Here is a 27573-nt window from a genome sequence, read left to right on the forward strand (position 1 = left end):
GTTAAGGGAGTTTTGGACGTCAGAATACTATTAAAAAGTGATGGTGCAAGACTTGAAGCTAGCAATGGTTTATAAAATTTTGTCCTCTGATTTTTCTACCCTGGACTCACCCTGTATTATTTTTAAGGATTCGAATTGTGATTTTATAAATGAGAATTATGTTGAATAACCGCACGAATGGTTCTTAGTCGGTAATCGTCGGGCGTGATTCTCGTTTTTCTGGCACGAGCATCCATCGGCCGCCGCAGACATCGAACCGTGCAAAGTCCGATCTAGAGATCGTCGATTGCTCGTGGTCTCGCCAACGTCGGGGTAAAAAGCGGCGGGTTTATCTCGCGGCGATTAACGAGGCGCCGCGATCGACAAATGGAGCGGACGGACGCCGCGATCTCGCTGTCTTCATTTCGAGCTTCAGCGACTCGATTATGAATCGTCTTTGTTGGAGAATTTCGAATCCCCGTACGCTTCGTTCGAGGAAACAATTAAATATAAGGTGTAGAATACGCGCATCCAGTAACAATGAACGCGTAGATCAAACACGGACACTGTAAAGTTAAAAGAACGCGTTAGAAAAGTAAAAAAGAACATATTGGGTTGTTCGAAAAGTAATTTCGTTTTTCTTCTTCGTGAAAGGGAACAATTTTCTTATAATATACAGGGTGTTTGGCCATTCCTGATACTAATAATGAACTAACTGATACTAATTTGTTGATTGAGGCTTTGAAGTTATTAAAAAATTAAATTAAAAAATTTGATATCATTCACGGAAAAATTATTTCCGGTTGCGGGGGTCAATTACAAGCATTTTTGGTGAATAGACACACCCCCGAAATCCTACCCACTTTCGAGAAAAAAATTCGAGTAAGTGCTGAAAGTTTTGGGTGAAAAAAAAGACTTTCGAATCGTCTTGGAAAAATTATTTTTAGTTGCAGGGGTCAATTGCAAGCATTTTTGGTGAATAGACACACCCCCGAAATCCTACCCATTTTCGAGAAAAAAATTCATTACCAAAAATATATTGTGTGGTCAGAAATATTTCTATAACTTTTCAACGAAGCCTCAATTAACAAATTAGTATCCTTGATTTTCGTCTTATTTTGGTCTCTAGAATCTCCCATTAAAATTTTTCCCAGAGGTAGCCGATCACCCTGTATAATTATTTTATTGAATCATGTACTGGCCATTTTGGTCCAACACCTTTTGCTATCTTCATGGTAGTAGCATGATTCTATGCTCATAAAATTTCTGATCTTTATAAAAAACTGATGCAAGTGATTTTTGACATCGTCACTTTAAGTAAATGTTTTATCGTTTAAGAAATTTTTTAAAGACTGGAACAAGTGATAATCCGATGGTGCCAGATCTGGCGTGTATGGTGGGTGTGGTAGCACGTCCCATCCAAACTGCAATAGCTTCTGACGAGTTACTAAACTTGCGTGAGGTCTGGCATTATCACGGTGAAACCCAAATGTCGAGCTTTGAAACAAAACCATCGAACCATTCTGAGAAGCTGTATCATCGATACGTAAACGTTAAGTTGAACTGAGTATTTACTGACAGTATTGATTTGCAAATTACGGTAGATTAAAGTTAATCTGGCATTAGTGTAAGCACGGTCTAGAGACACGTGTTCCAGACGTCTATTATACTATACACGTGATCTGTCTTCATTTGTAAACAATTTAATTTTATCTGGGAAGCGTGTTTACAACTATATTGAATTTACGATACACATATATGTTTAGATGCATTTATAAATAGATGTATTTGCAGTTTGTTATATAAAGTCTAGTAAAGTTGGAATAGAATCACACCACGAAACGTTACGTTTATAAAAATTTAAAGTTTACACAAAATAAAGTCTCAGGTAATATCCGTATTGCACACTATTTCGTCTACTTGGGTTGTATTCAATTTTTAGATAAATTTTTAATCGCGTTTTATTCGAAATCACGTGTAACAGAACGGTGTTCGCGATAACTCGCGTAGATCTAACAGAATCTTAATCGTTTATCTGTTCGCGTAAGATTTCTTTGATTAGACGTATAGTTTACGATAAGTACAATTAAAGTCACGTATCCGATATTTAAAAGACTCGTAAAATTCACTAAAATGGTACCAGGATTTTTCGAGGGGGTTGAACTTTTTAAAATCGAAATTTTGTATCCGATATGTTGGACGAACAATTTCTATTTCTATTTAGAAAATCTACTGTCAATTTTCAGGGAACCACGAATTTTTTAGCGTTCAACGCGAACCCCTCGAGTCCCCGAGTAGACCTCCCGAAATAACCGCGAGCGATTCACGATCGATGCGTACGCGATGATCATCCTCGCGAATACACTGCACTCGCTGTATATTCTGCCCGCCTCGACTACAGATAAAGAGGGAAAAATGCGGTCGTACGGGAAAAAGAGGAATCGTAGAACCCGAGAAATATCAAGGAACAGGGAGGGGGTGAGAAAGAGAGCGAACAGGGAGGGGGAGAGAGAGGGAAATATCGTTCTATCTATAGAAACACGGCTACTGGATGGCATAATTGCGTGGGGGTGAAGTTGCAATCGCGAATGCAACTGGTGGTGCGGAGCCACGTCCTCTCCGCCCCTCTTCCCCACGTCAGTAGGGGGTGGGCAGGCAGACGTAATGAACGTGCACACACGTGCAAGGTGCATCCATGTGAACGTCGAGGAAAATCACGGGACGATGTCAACGACCCACATCGGTGACGATCTTCATCGTTCGCAACCTCGACGCTCGTCGGTCGTCGCGATTCCTGTCTCGTTATTTTCCGCTTTTCCCGAAACGAATACACGAACGCAGAGCTTTGTTATTCGCGCAACTTTCGAGGCACGAGCATCGAACAGGACGAGACGTCTTTGTACGATGCAACTGTCGGGAACAGGCAACACGTAATTAAACAATTGCTCGAACTGCTTCGCTATGGTTACCAAAGATAGTCTTTTGAAATTTTAATGAATTATTAAACGCGTAAGAAGTGTACCAAAATTCACGTAAGATTATAATTTTGCGCAGTTTGTGGGTTATTCAAAATGGAGCGCTACGCGAAAGAACAACGTGTCCTCGTTGTTGAGCAATATTTTTAAAATAATGAGTCATTTCCTCGTCGTGCAATTTCTCGTTTCGGTAATCAAGATTGGATTTTTTTCTTTGGGATTTGTTGAAATCCAAGGTTTATGCTAACGACCACCCACGTATTAAAGGAGGAAATTGCGCGCTGTATCAACAAAATTCAGCCACATTTATGCAAAACGGTCATGGAAAATTTCGACAAAAGAGCGCGTATTATTTACCCGATATTCCATACACAACCCCATAGTGTGTACTTCACGAATCAATGAAAAATTTTTAATTAAAACCTTGTGTTTTCTATCAAAATTACTTCTTGCGTGAATTTTGGAACTTATAATTGCCTCGGTACTTCGATTATTGCTTTTGGAATGCGTCGTACCTTGGTATTAGAAGACCCTCATTCGAAAGTAATCCCGAAGTTATTAATTTCGCCTTGGAGGAAGACGGTCAAAGTTTAAAAACTACGGACGTCGAAACGAACGGTACGACCATCGACGATCAAGATAACGATCGGCTGGAAATATGGCGACAGCAATTATGTATCGTCGATCATCGGAATGAATTCTCTGGAATTCAAAGCGCGGTAAAAATTCAACGCCTTTTATCGCGTTGACGAGCATCGATAGCGACTCGTTCCCCTTTTTTCTTTTCCTTTTCTTCTGGAATTAGGCCTCCGTTTGTCTCTCCTACGCCGTGTATTTACGTATCTTCGGTTCGTCCTCGAACTGCTGGAAGCCCCGTGCATTTGCAAGTGTACTCCCGATAACAGGATCGATAAACATCGTTACTATTACACTGTAAACAGAGCATCGGACCGCGCGCTAACTATGACGCCTCTCGAGTCTCAAGGATATTGTTACCTGCGACGCCGATCGATTCCCTCGATCCTTATCGCGCACGATCGGCAGCGTTCGACGCGCGGAAGCGAGACGCACACCTTCCGCGAGCCGCCATCTTTACTCGAGGATCTGCAATTTTAGGTAACCTTTGAACTATCGATTTAGAAACGCCACAAAGTGCTTAAGGGAGGAAACCACCGTGACGGATTGAAAAAATCGAAATTTTTTGTTACCTCTTTAGAAGAAGTAGTTCAAGAAATGTACTTTCGAAAACATTGAACATTTCTCAGAAAAAGCTTCATAGTCACGCCCAAAAAATTCTTGAAAATTGCCTTTATTTTTGGCCGTCACAATGGTTTCGACGTTACAGTGATTATGGGAGAGCCAGTTCTGTATTTTACAGATTACTTTTTTCGGGGTATTTAACCCTCTTCCCTGTAGCCATCGAATCAGTAAAGTGAAAGCTTGAGAAAGCAACAATTTAAGAATAGAAAAAATCAAACTATCGTAAATAAGAAATGCCACTGTTAGGGCTTTCATTTGAAAACAAAAAAAGACTCGGAAGTTGTACACTCGATCACGTTAATTCGTTCCATTTTGCCTACTCGAAGAAGGGGTATTGGACCTGTTGACGGTTACTTTCTCTTAGAAATGGAACGAATTAAGGTGGCCGAATGTTTTCGAACGCAGCGATGCAGGTTTCGTGGTACAATTATATTTTCCAACTCGAATTATACTTAGCTAGTCCTCAAATAATATTTTTAGTAAAACAAACGTGTATATATAAAAAGAAAAGGTTCGTTTATTATGCTTTCAAGATCAAAGAATGTTGCAACCATTATAGTATTTAGCGTGAATCAGAGAATAGCCTTTAAGACAAAGTTTGTGCAAACGGACTCTTTGAAATAAAATATGGAATATAAAAATAAGAGCTGGTTACCCAACGACAGCTATCTATCTAGGCCCTAACCAGTCCCAATTCAGTGCAACGTTAACACGCTAAAATTAACACACCGTGTATATTTTAAGAGGATGGAACTTATTTTGTAACGCTCGGTACAAGTGTCGAAATGCAACGATAGCAGTCTGAATGATTGATATAGTATCGGGCGGTTGAAGATATCGAAGTAGAATGTATGATACAATAATGAATAGATAACGATTTAGTGTTTAGATGGCCTTTGACCTAGAAACTATAGTTCTAGGCGAAGTCTAAACTCGTGAAGTATACAGTGCACGGACGTTCTTAAATAAACATCTAACTAGACGTCGACTATGGGCATCGCAGCTCAACAGTAATTAGCTTAATAACGATTGTAACAAAGTGATTATTAATTACAAGCTTTTTTCCTGTACGTTACGTAACTCGCGAGTTCCAGCTCTAGGCGAACTTTACACTTCTCGGCGCCAATAATGCATGGAAGTTCTTAAATAGACACCCACCTAGACAGTGATTATCGGAGAATGGGTCATTCTTACGCGGGAAAAGTTTCTTTCTTTGCGTTATTTAACTTGAAAGTTGCAGTTCTAAGTGAATTCCTAACCAGGTTTGTGACAAGGTTAGGGTAACAGAGGCACGTGCTCAAGTACGCGTATATTATGCATAAGGGGTTTCTCAGGCCGCTGATTACCCACAAAGCTGCAGGAAAAATTCAAGAATTCAACATGGCGAATCCAATGCGGCCGACTTGTGCGTTGAAAAGTTATTGCACGAAAATTGTCACAGAAGGGTTTTAAGACTGCTCATTTCGTTATTTGTTAATCGAAGAACTGGTTACTACAAATATAACATTTTAACGATCGAAACAAATAAAATAATCAATCGAAATCAAATTTTCTTTCCCCTACATTTTGTTGAATATAATTTACCTCAATTATTTCCTCAACATTTGCACCAATCTCTATTTCTAATTATTTGAAAGTGTAACGCAAAAATATTCAAAGAATATTTATGTGAGCAGGAACAGTCCTTAAATGAATTTCATTCCTCTTCGATAAACAAAATTACCTTAATAGTTTTGCAGTTTTGCAATGAGGTTCTAGGTAGACACCCAATCGAGTAGAAATCATGTTCAACGTAACTCGACTTCCAGAATGTTTTCTTTATATCTTTGCGTCGATTAATCAAGAATCGACACGAGTAGGTCCTAGATAGACGCCTAATCGAGTACAAGCCATGTTCGACGTAGCTAAATTTCGCTGATCAAACAGGAAAACATGATAACAAAGTTCTCGCCGTCGCGAAACAGAAAACTCAGTAGTTTGTTCGCGAACAAACAACGGATCGTGCTACTTCTACGCGTTGCTACACTCGTAGCAAGTTAATACCGAGCGAAATCATTTAGCATTAAAGGATTGTTTTCAGAAATAGAAATAGAAAGATAACAGAAAACAGAGTTTCGTCGCTCTCGTAATTATTTTCTGTAATTTATTGTAGACGAGGCGTGTTTCAGTATCTTTATTGATAGTCTCGTAATAAGTACCGTTAACATCAGAACTTTTCACCCTACTATCGCTTAATCGGCCTTTCGATGGAATATGTTATTCCTTTTAAACCGTTTACGCTATTCGACACTTTCCTTCGACTTTCACTGGCTACACAACTTGGTAAATTTTTATTTCGACGTGCCCCACTTCTTCGCGTTTCATTCAGTCGTTACACTGTCCTCCACGGATCGTCGATACCCCGAAATTTTTCACATTCTCCACCAAAGAACGCGTTCTTGCGACAGAGACCGCGCGACTGACGCGGTCATCTACGCGCTTAATGATACCGATGATAGCCTACTTAAGAATTCGAGATAAGCTCGTAAAATCTGCGAGGGCACGTCTCCTGGCCTCGAAGAGGAAAAGGAAAGAAAATCTTCGCTGAAAACCATCGACAGATAAACCCTCGTACCGATACCACTCGATAGACTCGATAACGACATCGATCTGAGAATCGATAAGACATCTGCATAACTCTGCTGCTCACGAGTAGCCATTTTGTTGCTAGATAGAAGACACTCGGTTAATCCTTGTACAGTCTTCGAGTCATTTTATAAGTATTTATGAATTTCGATGGTTAAAGATGAAAAAACAGAGGCTTGAACCAAATTTGACATACGATGGATCCAAGTTTCAACCCTCTATCTTGTTCAGAAGGGTAGTTATAGATTAAATACAGAAAATAGACACACATTCGATAATCCGAACTACCCTTCCGAACAAAATAGAGGATTGAAACTTGGCATAGAACGTATTTCAAATTTAGTTCACATTTAGAAAAAAAGTTAGAGACTCTTTTAAAAAAAAATAAGTTCGTTTCCCTCGTTACTTTTCACCATGAAAAAAATGAAATCGAGAAATTTCTGGGATCTTCGTCGACAGAGACGCAATTGTGTCAACACGGAATAGCAACGAGGTTCGCGAAAAGTGGAGCAGGTCGTACAAACTCGAGCCTGTTCGATCCCGATCGAAGATCGCGCGTTTCGAACCAGCCCGGCGATTCGACGACGCGTGTTTCTCGCGTACCGATCGAGAGCCAATGACGTCAGCGATAATGTATCGATGTAAAGCGTGGCTCCAGTTTGCCGCGAGATTACGAAACCGTCTTCGATTTTCCACTTTCCACGAGAATCGCGGTGTAGCCGAGGCCACGTTCGTTTCATAATTGATTTCCGTCGCGTAAGATCCAGGCGTCGATCGACCACAATACGCTGCACGCGCCTGGAAAACCGGATATCGCGACGATCGGATAACAACGATAACCTCCGACCTTTGGGCGAGTCGAATATCATTATATTCGAATATTGTGATTCTGGGTTAATTTTTCACTTCCGTGGGACCACGCGTGATTTTTCACGAAGATTTTCACCCCCCTGTAGAATTTCTCGAGGGTTACGATGTAAAATCGTTGCGCTTCAACGATGCAAAACGGGTTGAATGCAAAACGTTTGACCTCCTCGATATTGTGTTCGCAAAACAACCGCGACGGAGGAATTAACATTTCAGTAAATAAATATTAACCTCTTATCGCGCAACTACCTAGTTATCAGGATTAGTTGTCTGCGGAGACGCCGAGTATATTTCATATTTATCAGCGTCCACGGTACACTATCGAGAGACTCGGTTCTAATCAATTTAGTTCCCAGTTATTCTTGGATCGAGTGGTCCCACGAGATTACTAAACGCCGCCATTTTGCACGATATTCAAGGTTGAAATGTTCAAATTGTAAATTGTTGCTAGAGTTAACAGACGGAGTGGTTTTCATAAAATATACTTTATCTATAATCTTGAACAAAGTACTTTGGTTTCGTGGTAAATATGTAAAAATTCGAATAAATATATCACACGTTGTTACGATGCAAACAAGAATTCGACCGAAAGAAGAAATATTAAACTAATATTACGAAATGTTACATTTTACGTTCACTTCGCTTTTTTTAATTAAACGTATACTTTGCACGAATATTGTGTATGGTATATTCGATAAATCAATAAAAGAATAAATACCTTTACCAAACGTTTAATTTAGTATTTCCAATAAACGAAAACTTTTATCAAACCTCTCGAGTAGAATTATTATCTTCTAAATATATTTTCAAACTGTTAAAAAATATTCGGATTAAATGGTTTCGTATTTATTAACGTGAGACAATTTTGAAATTAAAAAATAAAGAATATAACGTGTCTAAATTTCATCGATATCCAAGCTTCGAGAAGAAATTTGGCGCGAAACGACTGGATGTTTGATGTATGAAAAATTTTCTTTTTCCGTATTTTGGAGGACACTGTAGAGAAACGGTGATCCACCGTGCAACGTATGGTCGACGAATCATTCCAGAAATTGAACGAACTTTCCCTAATTTCGCGGATTTACAAGCACGCGTCCTCTTTGCTCGGATGCTTCCGCGTGAATGGAACCGAAGAGCAGAGTCTCGCATTTTAATTCAACCTGTCGACTATTGCCATTTGCTGGAAAGGCCAGCTCTCTATTTTAATTGGATTCCCGTCGCGTCGCCAGTTGAATCAACTGTACTGTTAGTCGAGCATACGAGCGAGGCTGCATACATTACTCGACTACGTTTTCGCGCGAGCACGTCGAAGCACATGTCGAACACGTGCGCGTGGACAACTCGTGCAGCGAGATTTTATCGAAAGGGACGACACGTGTGGAAAAGACTCGAAATATATCGAAAAAGAACGTTTTACGTATCCAATCGCGAGCAACTGTACGAATCTACGAACGTGATTCGAATAAGGCGCGCGCGGAAAATTCAAAATTCGAGCTATAGTCGCCAGAAAAGCAATTGGATTTCAGATTATTTTGTTTTGTTAAATTAAACGATGAGTGAGGGAATTTGACGTATCTAATATGTAGGGGAGAGTAGGGTAAAACGTTTTTAAAGTAATTTTGGGGGTCCTGTTGAAGAGATGGAAGGTGATGGAGTGCTTGCGAGAGAAACGGGAAGCGACCTCACATAATATAATACTAAATGAACGAGATATCGAAAGTAAAAGCAATAGTTTTTATTAATTGCTACCAAACGAAACAGATAAAATAACGTTGATTAAATGGAACGAGCACAAGGAATTTTATTAGACGCATAGTGTGTAAAGATTTTCCACGGAAATGCCAAGGGCAGTGGTTCTTAAATGATTCTTGAAACTCGATCACGCTACTGTGGCAACGATTGAACATTACTAAAAAGAATGCACATTTAATTTTCGAATTTTCTACGAACATCCACTTGGAGGAGTTTCCAGTTAAAATGTGCTCGATTAGAGAATTAGATTCTCTAAATATCTATCATGAGTTTTATTTGGCAATTTCTTCGGTCCTGCGTTTTGAATCGTAGTTGGTGGCAGTCGGTTAACTGCTTTCACTTTCGATAAAGAGAATTTTAGAAATTTAAACGAAATATAAATAGACTTGGTTTCTTGTTGAATTATATTTAAACGCAACGCGAGGCATAAATTGTATGCTCTTAACGCAAATTTCTATAGTTCCAGAGGCTACTAATCTCTCGAAACGTTTCAGTATGATCGTATAATCTTGTAGACGGTGGCTAGTTAAGATACAAAATGCGTAGTATATTTTCTCAGACAGCGTCATAATTCCAGACAATTCTGCAAAGAATGCAAGTAATGGGCGCGAATCCCATCAGTAACGATGCATCATGCTCGGTTTCTTCGGTAAAACGGAGGCTCACCTAGATTCCCGGAAGCGTTTAACCGATGAAGAGGATCCAGGAAACGTTCGATTCGAGCGAATTCATTTTCGATATTAACTAGTAAAAACTTCACACCGTTTCCCTTAGGCTGCATCGTTATTAACACGAAAAAAAAAGGTCGATTTTCAAACACTTCCAGGAACGGCTTCACGGTCGCCGCTGCACAATTGCATTCTTGATATTGTTCAACCCATTACGTCGTCTTCGTTCACTTAAGCTTATTTAAGGATAGATAAAAAAAATGCTCTAACCGCGTACAAACATCTTTGTCGTAGAAAATCTTTCGAGGCATCCTCCCATGACAATTTCAAACGACTCGAAAATTGTTTCAAAAACAAGACTACGTACAAATAATGAAGTTGCTTCGCATACTTTCACAAAAGTACTTCGATATTTGAAAGTCCTATTTAATCAAATAAACTTTAAAGCAACAGATATTTTAAATACTCTCAACTAACATGTATTTTAAATAAGCCTTGAATTAACAGTGTTATCGTTTACATAACGAACCAATATTTATGTCCTTATCAAAAAATGTATTTCTACGTAGAAAGATAATAAGACTAACAACAAATCGTGCATAGTTGTGATTCATTATATTGTATTGAATTGTTATTATTTCGCTATTTCAATTATGCAAAGATTCATAGCCTCGACTAAAATGTTTTGAAACATTGCAGGTTTGGTACACCTGCATTATTTTCAAGAGTATCTTGTTATTTCGTCAACTACTGGAATATTATTTTCAAAGTTATTTCATGAAATCAGATAGCATAATTACTTTTCGAAAGTGAAGTAAGAAAATACGTTGTTTGAAATAATACTTGAATTAATGTCATTTCAAAAATGAAGTAAATAAAGTTACAGAAACGAAACGGTGATGTTAAAAAGAAATACTACAACTGAAGACATATTTTTAATTATAAAATTAATAAAGCTTAAAAAGTATTATCACTTGTGGTAGTTTGAATGTGAATAGAAAATAATTGAATCGAGTAATCCAGATTTATGCTCGAACATTTTAAAAGATATTAAATTTTATGAACCTTAACCAATAATAAATTGCATAAATACGTACGACAAAGGAAGATACTTTTATATAGCTGAAAAATATATTTAAAGAGAATGTTGAGTCACCACGAAACAAGTTTTCGAGACGATTCTCAAACATTCAGTACCATTCAACAGATATTGAAAATATTCTCGATCATTTACAATTCGAATTAGTTAATTTACAAATAAATGTTACTATACTATGCCTTTGAATCTTTTATTAATTTTGTTCAGTTTAAATGACACTGTAATTTATTCTGATTTAATCCTATTGTAGTTCAAACTCATATTAATTAGGAATCGATTGTAGAATGGCAGAAACCATGAAAATTTTTTTTTACTGCGTTCTAGAACATGCAGAATGCCTAATTATTAATATTTTTAAAATAATAATTAAAGAACACTGAATTATAGGACATTCCTTTACCACCTGAGTCAATATTAGTTAGATGAAATACTTCGTTAAAAGCAACTATGTTTTATTTCAGATTTATCATATGGAAAAGTTCGTCTCGATAAACTGGAAACATACCTACAGGAAAAGTAGAAATAAAACTAGAAAATTATATTAAAATTTAATGTTAAGATTGAAACTATGATGTCAAACATTAAATCGCGTTCCTAACGATTGTGAAATAATCGAGTATTTCCCAAAATCGAAAGCATCTTAAAAAGAAACAAAGATTTCGCAAACATTTAAAAGAATTTCACAAATTCTGCAAGAATTACCCAATGGTATTTCCGGTATACAAACCGCCATTTGAATAAATTTAAATATGCTCCAGTAACATCGTGCGATCTAGAGGGAATATTTTCACCGTATAAACTTATTTTGATCGTCTAACGTCACCACAGTTATCTTTCGATTATACAGGGTGTTCGGTCATCCCTGGAAAAAATTTTAATGTGGGATTCTAGAGGCCAAAATAAGACGAAAATCAAGAATACCAATTTGTTGATGAAGGCATCGTTAAAAAGTTATTAACGTTTAAAGTTCTGCCCGTATTGAATTTTTTTCTCGAAAATGCGCAAGATTTCGGGGGTATGTCTATTCACTAAAAATAATTGTAATTGACCCCCGCAACCGAAAATAATTTTTTTGGAACGATTTGAAAAATTTTTTTTCCCCTCGAAAAATTTCACACCTTCTCCAATTTTTTTCTCGAAAATGGGTAGGATTTCGAGGGTATGTGTAATGACCAAAAATGATTGTAATTGACCCCCGCAACCGAAAATAATTTTTCCAGAACGATTAGAAATTTTTGAATTTAATTGTTAATAACTTTTTAACAAAGCCTCCATCAACAAATTGGTATTCTCGATTTTCGTCTTATTTTGGCCTCCAGAATCCCCCATTAGAATTTTTCCCAGTGGTGACCGGACACCCTGTATAGAAAACACGGTCGTTGTTTTATTTTAATTTAGAACGCGTTTCAAATTTAATATGTATTATACTTTCTACGATAATATAATGGCTTGTGCAACACACGTGCAAATATACTGATTAAATAGAATTGTATACATTTTCTGATCCCTAGAAAAATGCATATTCATTGCATATTTCATGCATATACTTCACATGTATTTTGCATGAACTTTGCATATTTACGATATACCATACTTGCATAAACTTCCGCAGCCTACTTATAACTTCCAGTTCCCTGTCATATCAAATAAAGTGCATTTTTAATTGTATTTCGAATATCTGAAATTTCAGAGACTTTCCTGGAATACATGGACGACATTAATATTTTATTTCATTATTTCAAATAAGCAGATATTTGATTATAATTCACGATTCGATAATAACAACTAAACGCCAGAGTAGCCCATATGATTTTTCCTTTTTCCTAGTATTATCTTTAATACGACTCATCTAATTGACAAAATGTATTATATTTATTAGTTTGAGCGAAGAGTTCGTGCATTTTTATTCTAAATAAATTCGACTGTATGTCTTTTATTTAATCAACGATACAATTTCCATTAGTTTAGATAATATTTTAACGTCTCGAGGAGGCAATAGCGACTCTTTACAATATCGAATTGCCTTTCCCTTCAAAGACTCGTAAAGCAATACATCACGAACGTGTATCTTATTGGTAGCAATTTTTGGTGGATTTTAACAACGAGGAAACAAAAATGAACCGTTTAAAATGTCTTTGCAGTTACAACAAGAAACATAAATAAAGAATTAAGGTTACGAAAACGAAAGAATGACTACGAACAAACGATGGTACGATGAAAGGTAATTTTCTGATCGACGAGAATACGAGAAACGGTAATATGATAAAATAATTCAGGACATAGCAACTCCCGACCTATCGAACAGTCCCCTAAGTGGCTTTTCAGTAGCGAACTCGACACCAAACGCTTCGTTCCACGTTAATTTGTGATAATTTTAACATCGAGTCACCTTACAGCCAGCTCTTTGTAATTCGACTCAGATAATTTCTGCGTGCGAGCGAGAACAGACAGTATCGACAGGCAATCGATACATCGAAAGGTCACGCGTGCAGCCAGCCAATAAATTATCGATCTGCTGTGTGTGTTAATCATTAAAAGAAAGAAAAAAAGAAAGAAAAAGAAGAAAAAAAAGTTTGGCTGACGTCACCGCCAAAATGTGTTGTTTTAATCAAACTGCAGAAGCGGAGGTGTTAATGAAGAAACAAGAAAGCACGTGCATACGTGCATTTTAAATCGTCTTTCTGTAATTTACTATCCCTCCTTTGGTGTTCGTTCGTTTTACGAATTAAACAGTGGGATAAAATATTTTTTTTCTTTTCTATAAAGTTTAACGTCGCGTCCACCGCGCCTAGATGGCCATTAGCGACGATTGTTTATTACTGTAGACGAAGTAACATGAATACCATTCAATTGTGTCTTTCGAACGACTGTCGTTGAAATTCTTAGCTATGATTCAGAGTAATACGTACGTGTATCATGTTGGTTACACATTGGAGGGTTTGTTTTGGAAATTAAATACGAATGGGTGAATTATTTGATTGCTTTGATCCAATTAAAAATGTTTAAAATAGCAGCAGTTCTGTTGAAATTATAGATTGGTTAAAAGAATTCGTTACTAAATTTGCGCATTAATATTTTAAGGGATTTTAGAATCAAATAGCAACGTGTAGCTTCCTCTTTCGTTTGGCGTGTAAAATACAATAAAAAGCACAGTAACTTGCCAAACGTCTTACACAATTCGGTGTTACCATACATGCTCCCATAAAATTGTGGCTCTAGAGATTCAAACACACGTCAAAGAAACTTTCCCCGAGAAGTCCTTGTCAAAATTCGGCCGCGACACGCTTCGCTCAATTCGCACACTGTGGCGAAGTTGACTAACATTCCTCATCTGTTATAAACGCGTCAGTTATATGCACAAACAATTGGAATAACGAATAAAAAATAAATGACTGTTTATCCGTTACTTGTTAAGTGAGTATAAAAATTTTAATTATACGATCTTATATTAATGTACCAGAATTTTCTTTGTTCTTAAAAAAAATGTCTTTTCGTTGCTCTGTTGTTATCCAATTATAATATTAAAACGATCCAGCGTATATTTATTATTCAGAATTTTATAACCAAGCGTTAATTTATATTTAAGATCTAGAGACGTTTAAGATCAAGGCACTGCGTGATTGTAAAATGTACAGATCTTTGTTGGTATGTTAAAACTAACGTAATCAAAAATTTTCAATGGTAATGCCACAAATCAATATTTAACGGACGTTAACCAATATTTAACAGACGCATGGTGGACCTTGTATCGATCAAAATAACGCGCGATCAACACCAGCGATTTTTTATTCATTTCATCGAACACCTATCGCGTTTTAAACGCATATAAAAAATTATGCTTCCTCTCTCTGGCATCTTCCTCAGTGTCATAGTCTTTTTTCGAAGACTTGCGTGCTTTTTCTTGCCATTCAGCGATATTAACTTTAATCGTGGTCGAAAGTATTTAGAAGCCGCCCAATTTCAAATTAGCATAAGTAGAAACAGTGGGCAATAGGCAGACATACCAGAGCCACTGTTATTCACTTTCAATTATCTCGAAAACAATCACACATAATTTTTGTAGTATTTTTTTTAAATATTTAAAGAATACACTTTATAGAATATCTCTAGATCAAGTTTGCTCGGGGAGGATTAAATGTGTTTGAAACTTCGCTTGAAACCACATACCTAAATTACGTTTGATATTTGAAACTCTATCGCTAACTAAAAACTCGATGAAAAGTGATAATTACGTCTCCGTACCACTCCTTATCAGTATATTTAGATCGATTTCTAGAACAAAATCGTTACCTTCGCTGTACAATTGATCGGGAGTCGATGAATCGGACTTCGGGGATCAGTTATCCGGGTGAAACTGTATTACCGACCAGGGAGACGCGTATACTTTCACCGCATACGCGAGATGGACGATCGAGAACCGAGGGAAGTCGAGCAATCGCGATTTATTTACGCGCCGAAGCGAGTTCCCTTTTTTTCACATTGCCCTTGAAAACGATCGCGCGAAAGTTTTTTTTTACTTACGACAGTGAGAAAATCGCGGGAAAACTAAATGAGTCACGAACGATGGAACGACGATAAAATGCAGAAAAGTGCGCTTCAAGGGCAAATGGGGCGAGGGGGAGGGCGTTGAGGGTGTGATTTATCGTCGCGACCGATAGTGGAGAACGAGAAGAAAAGAAACGTAGAGTATATGCCGCGTCCTCGAAGGTTATCTCAAAGCGAATGCATCAATTTCCCGGGTGTTCGACAACAAAACACGCCGCGATATTAATAACAATAATATTGACCGGGAGATAGACGCGGGAAAATAACGTGGACTCTAATAAGAGTTTTACGAAGACTCGGGGATCAGCGATGCATCGAACTTTGACTTCGATGCGAGAGACATCGAGTTTCGAACTCCGTCGTTCGATTCCCAGGCTTCGAACGCAAGGTACGAGGATCGTAAAGTTCGGGCTCAAACGCGCGCGAGTTTCGAGTTTTGAACTAAACGCGCGCAGCGCGAGCCTCGAACTTTGAACTCGATGTTCGCGAGATAAGTCGCGAACTTTGAGCCCAACGTGAGCAACGCCAGATTTCGATTGGTGCGACGTAAAATTTGAGCTTCGACGTGGGTTCGGATATCAACGAACTTCGCGAAAGTTTTGAGCTCCGCGTGACGCAATCGTTGAGCAATCTTTGAGTTCAGATTTGGCTTCGCGTAAGCTTCGCGAGGCGTAAGATTTGAATTTAACGTTTACGAGATAAGATTCGAGCCCAATCGACTCGTTTTGAACTCGATGTGCCCAAATATCTGATATCGGTATGCAAGACGCGAACTTTAAGCTCGCGAGGGGAGTTTCCAACAGTGAAAATCGCTTTCGAAACGGTAGTAGGTGCAAGTTATAGCACACGTCTAGTATCAAAAAATTCTAAAAGGTTCCTTCAGAATGGGCCTTCGTTTTCGAGATATTTTTATATAAAGTTTTGTACGCAGTAGTAAATGAATTGTTTAACACAATTTAAGACTACGAATCTGGAGATAGTACGTTCGAATTCCCCCGCTGTTGTTGCTATTTTTTTTTTTATTTTTAATACAACTTTGAAATGAAAAACTGCGAGCTTGTAAAAATTGAACGTTATAGATTTTTAATAATATTTGTGACAATGAAAATTATAAATTGAAAAGTCTTGAACCTCTCGAGGGACGACTTGTTTTGTTATGAATGACCATAATACATATAGTTACACCGATATTGACCCATGACATCTATCAATCTTGTGGCGACGTTCAATTATGGATATTTATTCAAAATTGTAGTGGCTGCTTCGATGTTGCAATGTTTAAAGTAACTTATGAACTAAACGTACATGAATTTATCAGTATCTCTGAAGAAGTTCAAAGTAATCCGAAATGTTAAACCTTTTTCAAACGGGACCAATGTACAGTAAATCGCAAAAGTACACGCAACCTGTAAATTTGCAACGATTTCGAGAGTACGTTAATTTAAATAAAATTGTGTGCCAGTTACAGTTAAAAATATTTTGAAAAAATAAAATTTGATTAGTACCAGTATCATGAAAAATCAAAGAACATATTGCAATTTATAAAAATTTATCTTATCATTAATTAATTAGATGCAGAGTTGTAAAGACACACAGTCCTAGGTTAGCGTATCTTTTTAATTTAACGTGTATATATAGAAATGTTTAAAAATACCACGCATTTATTGCAGTAATATCTTTAACAAAGAACGAACCAAATACTGTAGACTTAATTAGCAATGACTAATTCGTATTGTACGTTGCAGATTTTAAAATGTGTAGTTATCTAACAGAACAATGAACTGCCTTGGTTGAGTCATCCTTCAATTATTTTAAACTGTGAACGAGACACAGTAAAAAATTATTAATAAAATATCCATATTATGCAGAATAATGGAAGCTTTTCTTTTATCGTTAGATATGAGAAAAATGCGATCCCAAGTAAAGGGAACGCTTTTTAAACGAATAAAATTTTCACATTTGAATAATCCTTGGTAAATTTGAAACAATGTAATCGTATCTTAAGATAAACATAAAAAAGAAACCGTGATCGTTCCCATCGATAAGAACATAAACAATCTGGAATATCGTCTAAGAAAACGCATTTATTAAAGACAGAGAACCGAAAAATGAAAACGCGAAACCTGTTATCATTTAATCGAGGACCTGTACCACAGAACTTGTCATAATTTTTCTAATTCCGCCAATTAATCATCCCGGTTACACGCAAACTGTAAATCCCTGGTACCTCGATCTATGCTCGTAAAATTTTACGAAGATAATACTTTTAAATCTACCAACCACGAGCGATAATACAATACGCAGATGTCTATTAAGACCAATAAAAGTCAACAAACGAGCGCGCGTTATACGAATTCGAAAATACGTAGAAACGCGGCGAACTAAACATGAAAGAATCGTTCAAACAATCGGAGAATCTACATATATCACTTGATTTATTGCTATCGAATATCGAAATATTAAACTATATAAAAGTTCTCAATTTGGGTTAGCGATTGCCGCGCCGATGGACGCGTGGCATTGCTTTGAAGCTCGGTCAGCTGATTTTAATTTCACAGCTGGCGGCCGCTCGAGCTGAAGGATCGTAAACAGTAGCCGGAACGATTCAATTTCATTATTCCCGTGCTAAAATGAAATCTAATACGCGAGAAACTAATGTACGGAACCACGTACAGTACTGCCTCGCTTCTTGCAACAATCTGTATTACGGATACTTGCGACTGAATCGTCCCCCCCACCCTCACTCCATCCCCACCACTGTTTACGTTTCTTAGGTGCGCGGATCGTCGACTCGCATTGCCAGCAGCTGTGTAATTAAAAACTCGTTGCAGCGGCTCGTTCGTGTTCGATTAGTTACGAGAACAAAGTCTCGTTTCGTACCTCTGCTCGTGAAATCTGGCGGTCCCGATTCGATTGCACGAAGTGAGACAGTATCGTGTAACGCACAAGCGGGAGCACAGCCGCGTAACTCGATGACTCGCTGCATCGAACAGCTAAGAATCGACCGCGAAAGGCAAATTGAGTTTACCGTGTCGATAGGGCTCGATCAGCGCATTTCCGACGCAGTGGAGCTGCAGGAGCATCTGAAAGTGTTCGTGTCCCTGCTCCAATGTACCGCTGTTGGTTCTCCTGAGTTCCTGCCGCCTTTTCTCGAGGTCGGGTGCCATCAGGTCCCTGAGGACCGTTGGCCCGATGAGATCTCTCCTTTTCTCAACAAGTTACGCGCACCGATCGAAGATCCTCAACGATTGCAGCTATCGATCCGCGCGCTTTCACTTGGTTCCACGGCCCCGGACAGTCCATCGGGCAATGTTCCATGTCAGACTGGCCGGTCCACGTGTTCGCGAGCCATCGAAACGCGTGTCACTTCGTAACTTCGGCACACGATGCTTCCTCGCGTCGACGAGTCACCGATACCGAATCGAGTTCCCGGCAATTGATTTCGAAAATACGAAAACGATCTGCACAACTAGGAGGCGCCCGATCGCGAGGAGACTGCGAACGACGGAAACACTGTCAGCACAGGCGACACGAGTTCGACGTTGATACGCGAACGACGAGGAAAAACTGTATATAGACACCGTTCGCAGCGACACCATACGATCATAGCGAGTGTCAGTCGCGGACTGGCGTTCGTCGTTACGTCGACGATCGGCCAACCCAGCATGGTTTGAACAGCGAGTAAATAAGCCCCCACCACGAGCCCACGCGACATGTTTATACGCTCCCTCATCCTCAGCTAGCTCGGATATGCCGAGGAGGAAGGTGACCAATCAGCAACCGCTAATTACCGACCGGGCTATCTATCGCATCTCGAGCTACTGTGCTGTCGGCGTTGCACACGATCTCTCGTTGGAATTTATCAGGCCAACTCTGATCTCGTTTTCCGGGAGGGGGACGTGTCGGGGCTGCCTCTCCAACGTGACGGGGTTAACACCCACGCTGCTCGTGATCGTTCCACGGGTTGCCAAAGGGCTAAGGAGGACGCAGGACTCGCAACGAAATATCGAAAGTCGAGGGGAATTTCTTGTCCACGAAAAATCATCGACGCGAAAGCATTCAGAGAATTTAGATATAATTAAGAAATTTGTAGAAAGCGGAGTTGCTCCATTTCGGTTCACGTTTCGTCGTGTTCATCAAGATTAGATTTTATGGGATTTTAATAGGAGATGATAATTTCGTCCATCTTTCGTTCTATAACCTAAAAAAACGAGCATCTCGCTGCTCGTGCCGATGGGCTTCGTGCATGCCCATACATATATGTATGTGTGTCTTAAGCGTGAACTGCATACTAATAATTTTAACTAGCGCATAACAGATTGTTTCGTACGTGATATACAGGATATTTAAAAAGAAAAAGGGTTCAGAACTTGCAAGGCAGGCAGTACTAAAAAATTAATATTCTGGGAATTATAAACAATTTTCTTGTCTTGCGAATTTTTCTTTTGTGGAAAAGATTGTTTTCTCTGTATTGAGAAGCAAAATCCCTGAACATTGACTCAGACCTAGATAAACGTTGTTTCATAGAACAAAGTGTGAGTCACGCAGATAAATTCTTAATTTTGTACAAAATCCCTAACTATATATACCTATTTGCAAAAAAAGAAGTGCAGTCACGCTTTTTACTTCTCGTTTCTTCCGGGAAAGTAACTCGCCTGAATATTTCCATAGAACGTAATTAATTTAACAACAAATCCATTCAGAAGCAAAGAAACACAAAATTTAAATACGATTTGAATCCATATTTAAAACAAAAAACTATGCACTCTTACGTAATATTTTACAATAGTTCCATTTGAAACCGTCTCATAAAGAAAAATTATATCATTAAAATATAGTTTCGTTGCGGCATTCCACTTTCTCCTCCACTAATTTGTTTCTGTTTCTAAAATCACTTTGTATATTACGAGGTATGCAACTTTAATTGCTCGTATCTCTAAATTACCGAGTTGAAATACCAAATATTTTACACAGACGACTGCATAAGTAGACATTTTACATACACGTTGTTTTAAAAGTACCATTTGTGTATAAATCATTTGTAAAATATAGTATCTTATCCGATTCCATCGTTGTATCGTACGGAAAATTTTTTTTTGCAACAATCAATAGGAAAATTAAATTTGCTTTTGAGGTTAGAATATCCGGAAATGCCAGATCTACCGATGATTTCAGGATCCCAACGAGGCGATAAAGCGTGACGTTTACGTTGTTTCCGCGACACGTGTTCGTCGAATTATTCTATCGTGCTTTTTCTCGCAGTTTCAACGTTCCTATCGACTTTTTATTCGCACGCATCGATGAGCTGAAACGAGACAGCATCCACGATGCACGTGCTTCTATCCACGCCAATGAACACTGATTCCGGGCGCTGTTAAGCCTGACAAAATGATTTACAGAAAAGGTTCTAACTGCGGTCGATTGCGTGCAATTTAACAAACTACGAACAGAAGGTAGAATTCGACAGACGACTGAATACCTATTGTAGAGGGCGACAAAGCGATACAAAGACTCGACAACTTCTTGGACGAACGACGAGCATGGAAAGAATCGTTGTAAATTTTTTGAACTGAAGTTAATAAGAACATTTGGTCGTATCTAACCATTGTTTCACAAATGTATACTGTATTTATACGTATTAGGTATACTTGGAAAAATTAGTTGTATTTCTGTTTAGATCGTTATTTTACAGCGTTTGCTGTTGAAGATTGCAGGTTATGTTGTAAACCCTGACTTGTGAAAAATGTGATTTTTCGACAAACAAGTTTATGACGTCATCCTGAGAAAGAGTTTCGTATTAAAATTAAAAGAGAAAGCGAAGAAAATTGTGAGGGATGCACGTTGTACGCGCGACGATCAATCGAAAACGCTTAGTTACCAGCTATTGGAATTCCGTTCTCGAACGTTTATCTCGTAATATGTGGAAGGGGCTAATCAAAGGAAAATATCTCACGGTCGATCTCGTCATTAGAACATTAATGACCCAAGCCCTCGTTACCGGTTGACGTCATCGGTACTAGGGAGAATCTCGTGATTTGCGCGATCATTTACGTCGTCTGGAACACCCGATCGAACTCCTGAAATTACGCAAGGTCAGGACGATGAACTAAAACGAACGGAGCGTTATCTGTTTACTTAATTGCAGGCGCGATTCTGCTGTGCAGATTAAACAGAAAAAGAACGGAACGGAAGAATGGCGTTACGTAACATTCATGGCGAAACGAAGGAATAGACGGTCTCGACGCTTTACAGGTACTCGTAAAAGGGGACAGAAATTAAAATTAGCTACCTACATTTCCTTATTTTAGTAATAAAAACTCAATTTACTCAAAAGTCAGTTGTAAATTTCACTTTTTTTTAATGGTTTCCTTACTATTTCTTAAGTCCTCGATACTTTCTGATTTTTTACTCGAATATTACGAACTTTAAACCACTTGTGGGGTCCATCGCTTCCCGAACTCGCCGCCAGAGAGACCGTTCCTCTCACAAGCACTCGACCGACCTTCCATCTGCATATATACAGTCTAAGGCACTGAATTCGTACGAATACAAATGAAATAATTATGCATCGAATCGCGATATTATTAAAAGAATAGATATTATAGCGTCCAGTTAGACTCGACATGGGGTTAATTGGGAACGAAATACCGCGGTGTCCAGATACAGCTCAACGTAGGATCACCATGGATTAATAATGCGTTGAACTTTAACGTAGATCCTCTGCACGAAACACGATAGGTAGAAGTTCGTTCGATTAGACATTGTAAATGAAGGAGATAATGTCGAAGGTCCTCTAACTTTATCGTTCAGAGTCATGTCGCTGATAATCCGATAGGAAAACGAAAAACCCACAAGTTCTCCTTCTCGAGTAATTAGCATCGAAGGTTAACTAACACTTGTACCACCCACTCCGTCAAACTGCTTGCTGCGAGAGCGTAATATAATGCTCTTACATAAATTAACCGTCGATATTTATGCATTGCACGTTTCGAAAATTGTATAACATTCGCGTTAGGTTAGGTAATAATAACCTAATAACGAATATTTTCGCCGAGCATTAATAAAGTTGTTTTTTTATCGCGGATGTAATAATAAAAGAAACGAAACGGGGAAATATGCGAGCGTGGTAGAGCTGGTCACAGTAATTGCGAATCACGCCAAACTCGATCCCTATTCTTACGCCATGAGAACTTATCTCTCTGCTTGACCGACGGAGAGCACGTGTCTGTAAGTTGGCATCAGAGCTGGGTAAAATGTACTATTTTATTTATTAAATATTAAATGACCGTTTTATTTTAGACGACACGCGTTAAGAGAAATTCTTTAAAGTATTTTATTTGAAGCGTAACGAAAATATTTGTGTCGTGGTATAAAATTTTTGTTGTACGTTTAATTTGTCATCAGCAAACAAAATATTGTTAATTTAATAAACGAAATCGTAAACTATCTTTATTTTTTACTTTGCAACATAGTAGGCGTTAACAATTTGGATGAAAATGATTTATTATAATTTTCGTAAATAAAAGAATATCGTCTATTTTCGTAGCTATAATTCTTTTTAATTTCCTGCGTTAACGATAGCCGTGATCACTGTAATACTGGGTGGGATTGATCGAACATTGTGAACCCTTTCAGCGACACCCTGGTAATTGGTATATGTTTATAGCGTGGTCACTGACCCCTAAGTCAATCATGGTGGGTGAAGTCGAATTTATCGTCGATGAATAACAATCAAAGATCATTTGGATTTCTGCAAAATCATATTTCAATATGAAACTCCTATGAAACATAGGAGTAGCTATCTGAAAAATTATCAGGGAGAAAGCATCGTTTATAGGTTAGGTAATCGTACGCTCGTTCATATCGCGCTTGAATAAATTTGAAACAAGCAAACAATTCGCTTAATATGCAAATGGATTTTAACAATCAAATGAACGTTTGAATAATGTAACTTCTTCTGTTTGTTTATGTGCATTATGTTCTACGTGCGATAGTGTTTAATGACAATGCTATCAGGTGAAATTAGAACGTAAGACAATACTCAGGATCATCGAAAGGTTACTTTCATCAATTTCTCTTTTTTGTGTTATTTCATTTACGATAGACGAATGACCAAGAAAAAAAAAAATTCTACCTGGATTTAACCTTCAAACTACGACGGTAAGAATAGGATCGGGAAATATCTCTCAGGAACGCATTCGAAGAGCTCCAAATAGCCAAAACCAAACGCGTTCGAAGAAAACCTCACGGGCTTATTATGTAACCCAATATGTTATTAGAAAATATTATTTGTATTTCTCTTAAATTATCAACCACAGAAAAAACGTCTACACGAATTGATTTATTACCCTGACTCTTTTTTGTACCATACATGACGGTCTTGCAAACTTTTTTATTATAGAAATTGACCCGTGAGATCATTTCTGTTGGACAAGACTGGTTTCGAACATATCGGCTTCCGCGGTGTCGTTAACTTTACGAAATAGTTCGAGATCACTCGCATAAAATAGATGTTCAACACTGGTTAGATTATCAACAGGGTCATTGATAACAGTTATGAAAAGTAATGGCTCTAAATGTGTCTCACAGAACGCCAGATATGCTACTTTAATATTTTTACATATATCGTCTTTAATTCTTTCGATGTAGGCAAGCTAGAAGAATTCTACGAAAATCAAAATTAACTAATTTGATTTCAGAAAATTTATGATCGACTTTCAGTCATCGAAGTACCAAATTCCATGAAGTCTGCTTGATAACAATTGTATACATCCGATATATGGTTTCGTTATAAATAATAACTTTTCTTACATGTACATTATCGTCGTATCTTGAAACAATCATAATTAAACTGGATTTCGAACAAATTGGAAAAAACCAGTTCTTACTAATTTATTAAATAGCATGTAGAGGTCGAGATATGATAAACTCCCAGTGTCGAATGAAAATAGGAGGGATACCATTATCATCGTCTCCCTTATTAACACCAAGAGTAGTAATGGTATTAAAAATATTGAGCTCACATCATTGTTCGTATTGGTATTTGAACTCGAGCACGACGAACAAGCAGACTCGAAATGATTCCAAAAAAGATTTGGGATAATACATGAATTGCATTTGTTGAAACCCTTCGCGATCGAAGGAATGTTATTCTTTATTTTCGATTCATTGTACGTGTATTATAATAGATATCGTGAAGAATAATGGCGATTTGTGTAACGTTGGATGTTTAAACTCAACCAAATTAAAATTTGTTTCCCTATTAATATCTAGCATTACGACATAACCTATTTTCCACTCGACGACCAAAAATCGCAAGAGATTGGTCGGAAACATGCCGAAATTTTTATTTTAAATTGAAGAAACGCACAACGCGAACGGAACGGAGCCGATACGGTCGATCGTTGCGGGCCACGATTGTTGGTAGCAGCGAGTAAACAAATGTAAAACGATGCCCATCTGAACGGCGGTAACGGTCGCGGGACTCGTGACCCTCGACATTAAGGTCGCCCTAATCGAGTCAGCACACTCCGCTCGCGCCAACGAATCGCGCACGTGTATGTAGAATTTTTTCTTCCAACAGCCGCCAATCGTCGCGAGCGCTTCCGAACTCGATGTAGCCGGTTTTCTTATCGTCGCCCTCGGGCTAATCTAAAGGCGGATACACACTCGGCCGCGAGCGTATCGACATCTCGGCTGGCGCGTCTCGGACCCCTCGTGGCGTTGCCGAAATAGTCGAACTCGTCTGACTCACCTCACGTGCGTCGAACTGTGTCACGAGCGCGACAATATCCAGCACGACAAACGACGAAACCAAAACTGGCTGGCAACCAGACTGTACCGTGCTTAAGGGATTAAAGCCGCATTCCCACGCGCGCAAATCTCGACGCGAAACGCACGAAGCGAACACAACGCGTTAAACCTTGCTTCGCTTTCCACTCAGGCGGCGCTTAACTACAGAAAGCCTTATTCCCGCTTAAAATGTTTCGATAAAATCTATTACTCTCTAGGGATCGACGATGCCTAAATGATAACTGTAACTTTTCGTACTTAAGTAAATTCTGTTCACGAATGACGAATACAAATTTCAGATTCGTTTGCAGGTTATGCTTCACGGGATTCCAAACGATTACTGTTCCCTTGACCAACACATCAAATTCATGTATTAATAAAGTCCGATAATACTTTGTGCTAACTAAATTCTGTTCACAAATGACGAATACAAATTTCAGATTCGTTTGCAGGTTATGCTTCACGGGATTCCAAACGATTACTGTTCTCTTGACCAAAACATCAAATTCATGCATTAATAAGGTCGAATACAAATTTGAGATTCGTTTGCAGGTTATGCTTCACGGGATTCCAAACGATTACTGTTCCCTTGACCAAAACATCGAATTCATGCATTAATAAAGTCCGATAATATTTACTGCTAACTAAATTCTTTCACAAATGACGAATACAAATTTCAGATTCGTTTGTAGGTTATGTTTGACTGAATTACTAATGATTACTGTTCCCTTGACCAAAACATCAAATTCATGCATTAATAAAGTGCGATAATACTTTGTGCTAACTAAATTCTGTTCACAAATGACGAATACAAATTTCAGATTCGTTTGCAGGTTATGCCTGACTCGATATTGTTTTGCGTTTGGACGTTTGTATAAATAGAAAGATATAGCATAGTGTAATACTATAAACGAGAGTTGGGCAAATTTCATTAACAAATAATGAATTTTAATTTTATGAAATGGAATTTTAAAGCGATTTCGTGTAATCAATGGAGCCACAACTGGCTCCCTTCTCTTAGAATTCTGTTCTGCGCAAACGTAGAAGATTTACTCCTATTATGCCTACCTTACAGAGTTGGGACTTTGGAACGAAGGCTCTTTCGATACCTAACTAGTGAGGAACCTGATGTTGAGAAAAGACTTGTTCGATTCTCAGCGGAGTTCGTCACCCTGCTGTACCTTACCAAGGTAATTTTTATGCACAGGGCGTAACAAGCATATGTTGAGGTTTTTAGGAATACAAAATGTATTACAAAAACCTGCTATAAAATTCAAGGTTGAACGTTTTTGTTTTTATTTCTATATATTTTCTTTGAAGTAGTTTTAAAATTCTTTTACTTCTAGTTCGAGCAGAATATATAGAAATAAACGAAAATTTGATAAAATGAATTTTTCTACAGATTCTTTTAGGAATGACCATCGATCCGAATTTGTAGATTTACTCCTGAAATCCATATTGTACAACTTGTACATAGACAATATGTCCATAATGTTAGATTGTTTGTAGCTTGAGAACGTTTCATAGATTTATTTCTTCCTTGTTATAAATATATATCTCTAACTTGAACCTTAATAATTCTTAATTATTTTACAGAGGCGAATGACGATTAGATCTTGGAACTCTACTCGTTCTAATTAAAATTATAGAGTAATACATACCGATAATTATTGTATCGTTCGTTTCCAATTGTGCGAGATTACTTTTTGTTTTCTTTTCAACGAGCACGCTTCTGATTCCATTTCCGATATACTCGGGCCTCGGTAAATGAATCGATTTGCATTAATCTGCCGCGATCGCGTCAACACACTCCGGAATTAATCGTTTCTTCTGGTTTAAAAATTACATCGGTAAAGGCAGACAGATAAGGAGAGAAAGAGAACGAAAAACTGTAGTGCGGTATCTATCGGCGTCATGGTCACTCGATTATTACAGATTATTCGATAGATGCCCGTTCTCCGTGAACAACAACGGCAGCAAATTAATTCGGAAAAGATAAAGAGCTGGACAC

The 27573-nt window shown here is 38.1% G+C and overlaps 1 protein-coding gene across 5 annotated transcripts in view; it reads right to left on the minus strand.

Moving 5' to 3' along the window:
* The window catches only part of Nfat (nuclear factor of activated T cells 3), a 68460-nt gene that overhangs the window by 10861 nt on the left and 30026 nt on the right, over nt 1-27573 (minus strand). For 2 of the 5 annotated variants that reach the window (XM_076778412.1, XM_076778409.1), the window contains exon 1: nt 18799-19405. The exons of 1 other annotated variant lie outside the window; for it this stretch is intronic. In XM_076778412.1, the coding sequence (XP_076634527.1) occupies nt 18799-18937 (139 nt within the window). In that variant the 5' untranslated portion in view covers nt 18938-19405. Of the gene's footprint in view, nt 1-18650; nt 18763-18798; nt 19407-27573 lie in introns of those variants that run through there. 2 more of the 5 variants (XM_076778414.1, XM_076778410.1) reach the window with 2 other exon arrangements.

Source organism: Colletes latitarsis, chromosome 11, assembly GCF_051014445.1.
Source record: "Colletes latitarsis isolate SP2378_abdomen chromosome 11, iyColLati1, whole genome shotgun sequence".
In the NCBI taxonomy this organism is placed as follows: Eukaryota; Metazoa; Arthropoda; class Insecta; order Hymenoptera; family Colletidae; genus Colletes; species Colletes latitarsis.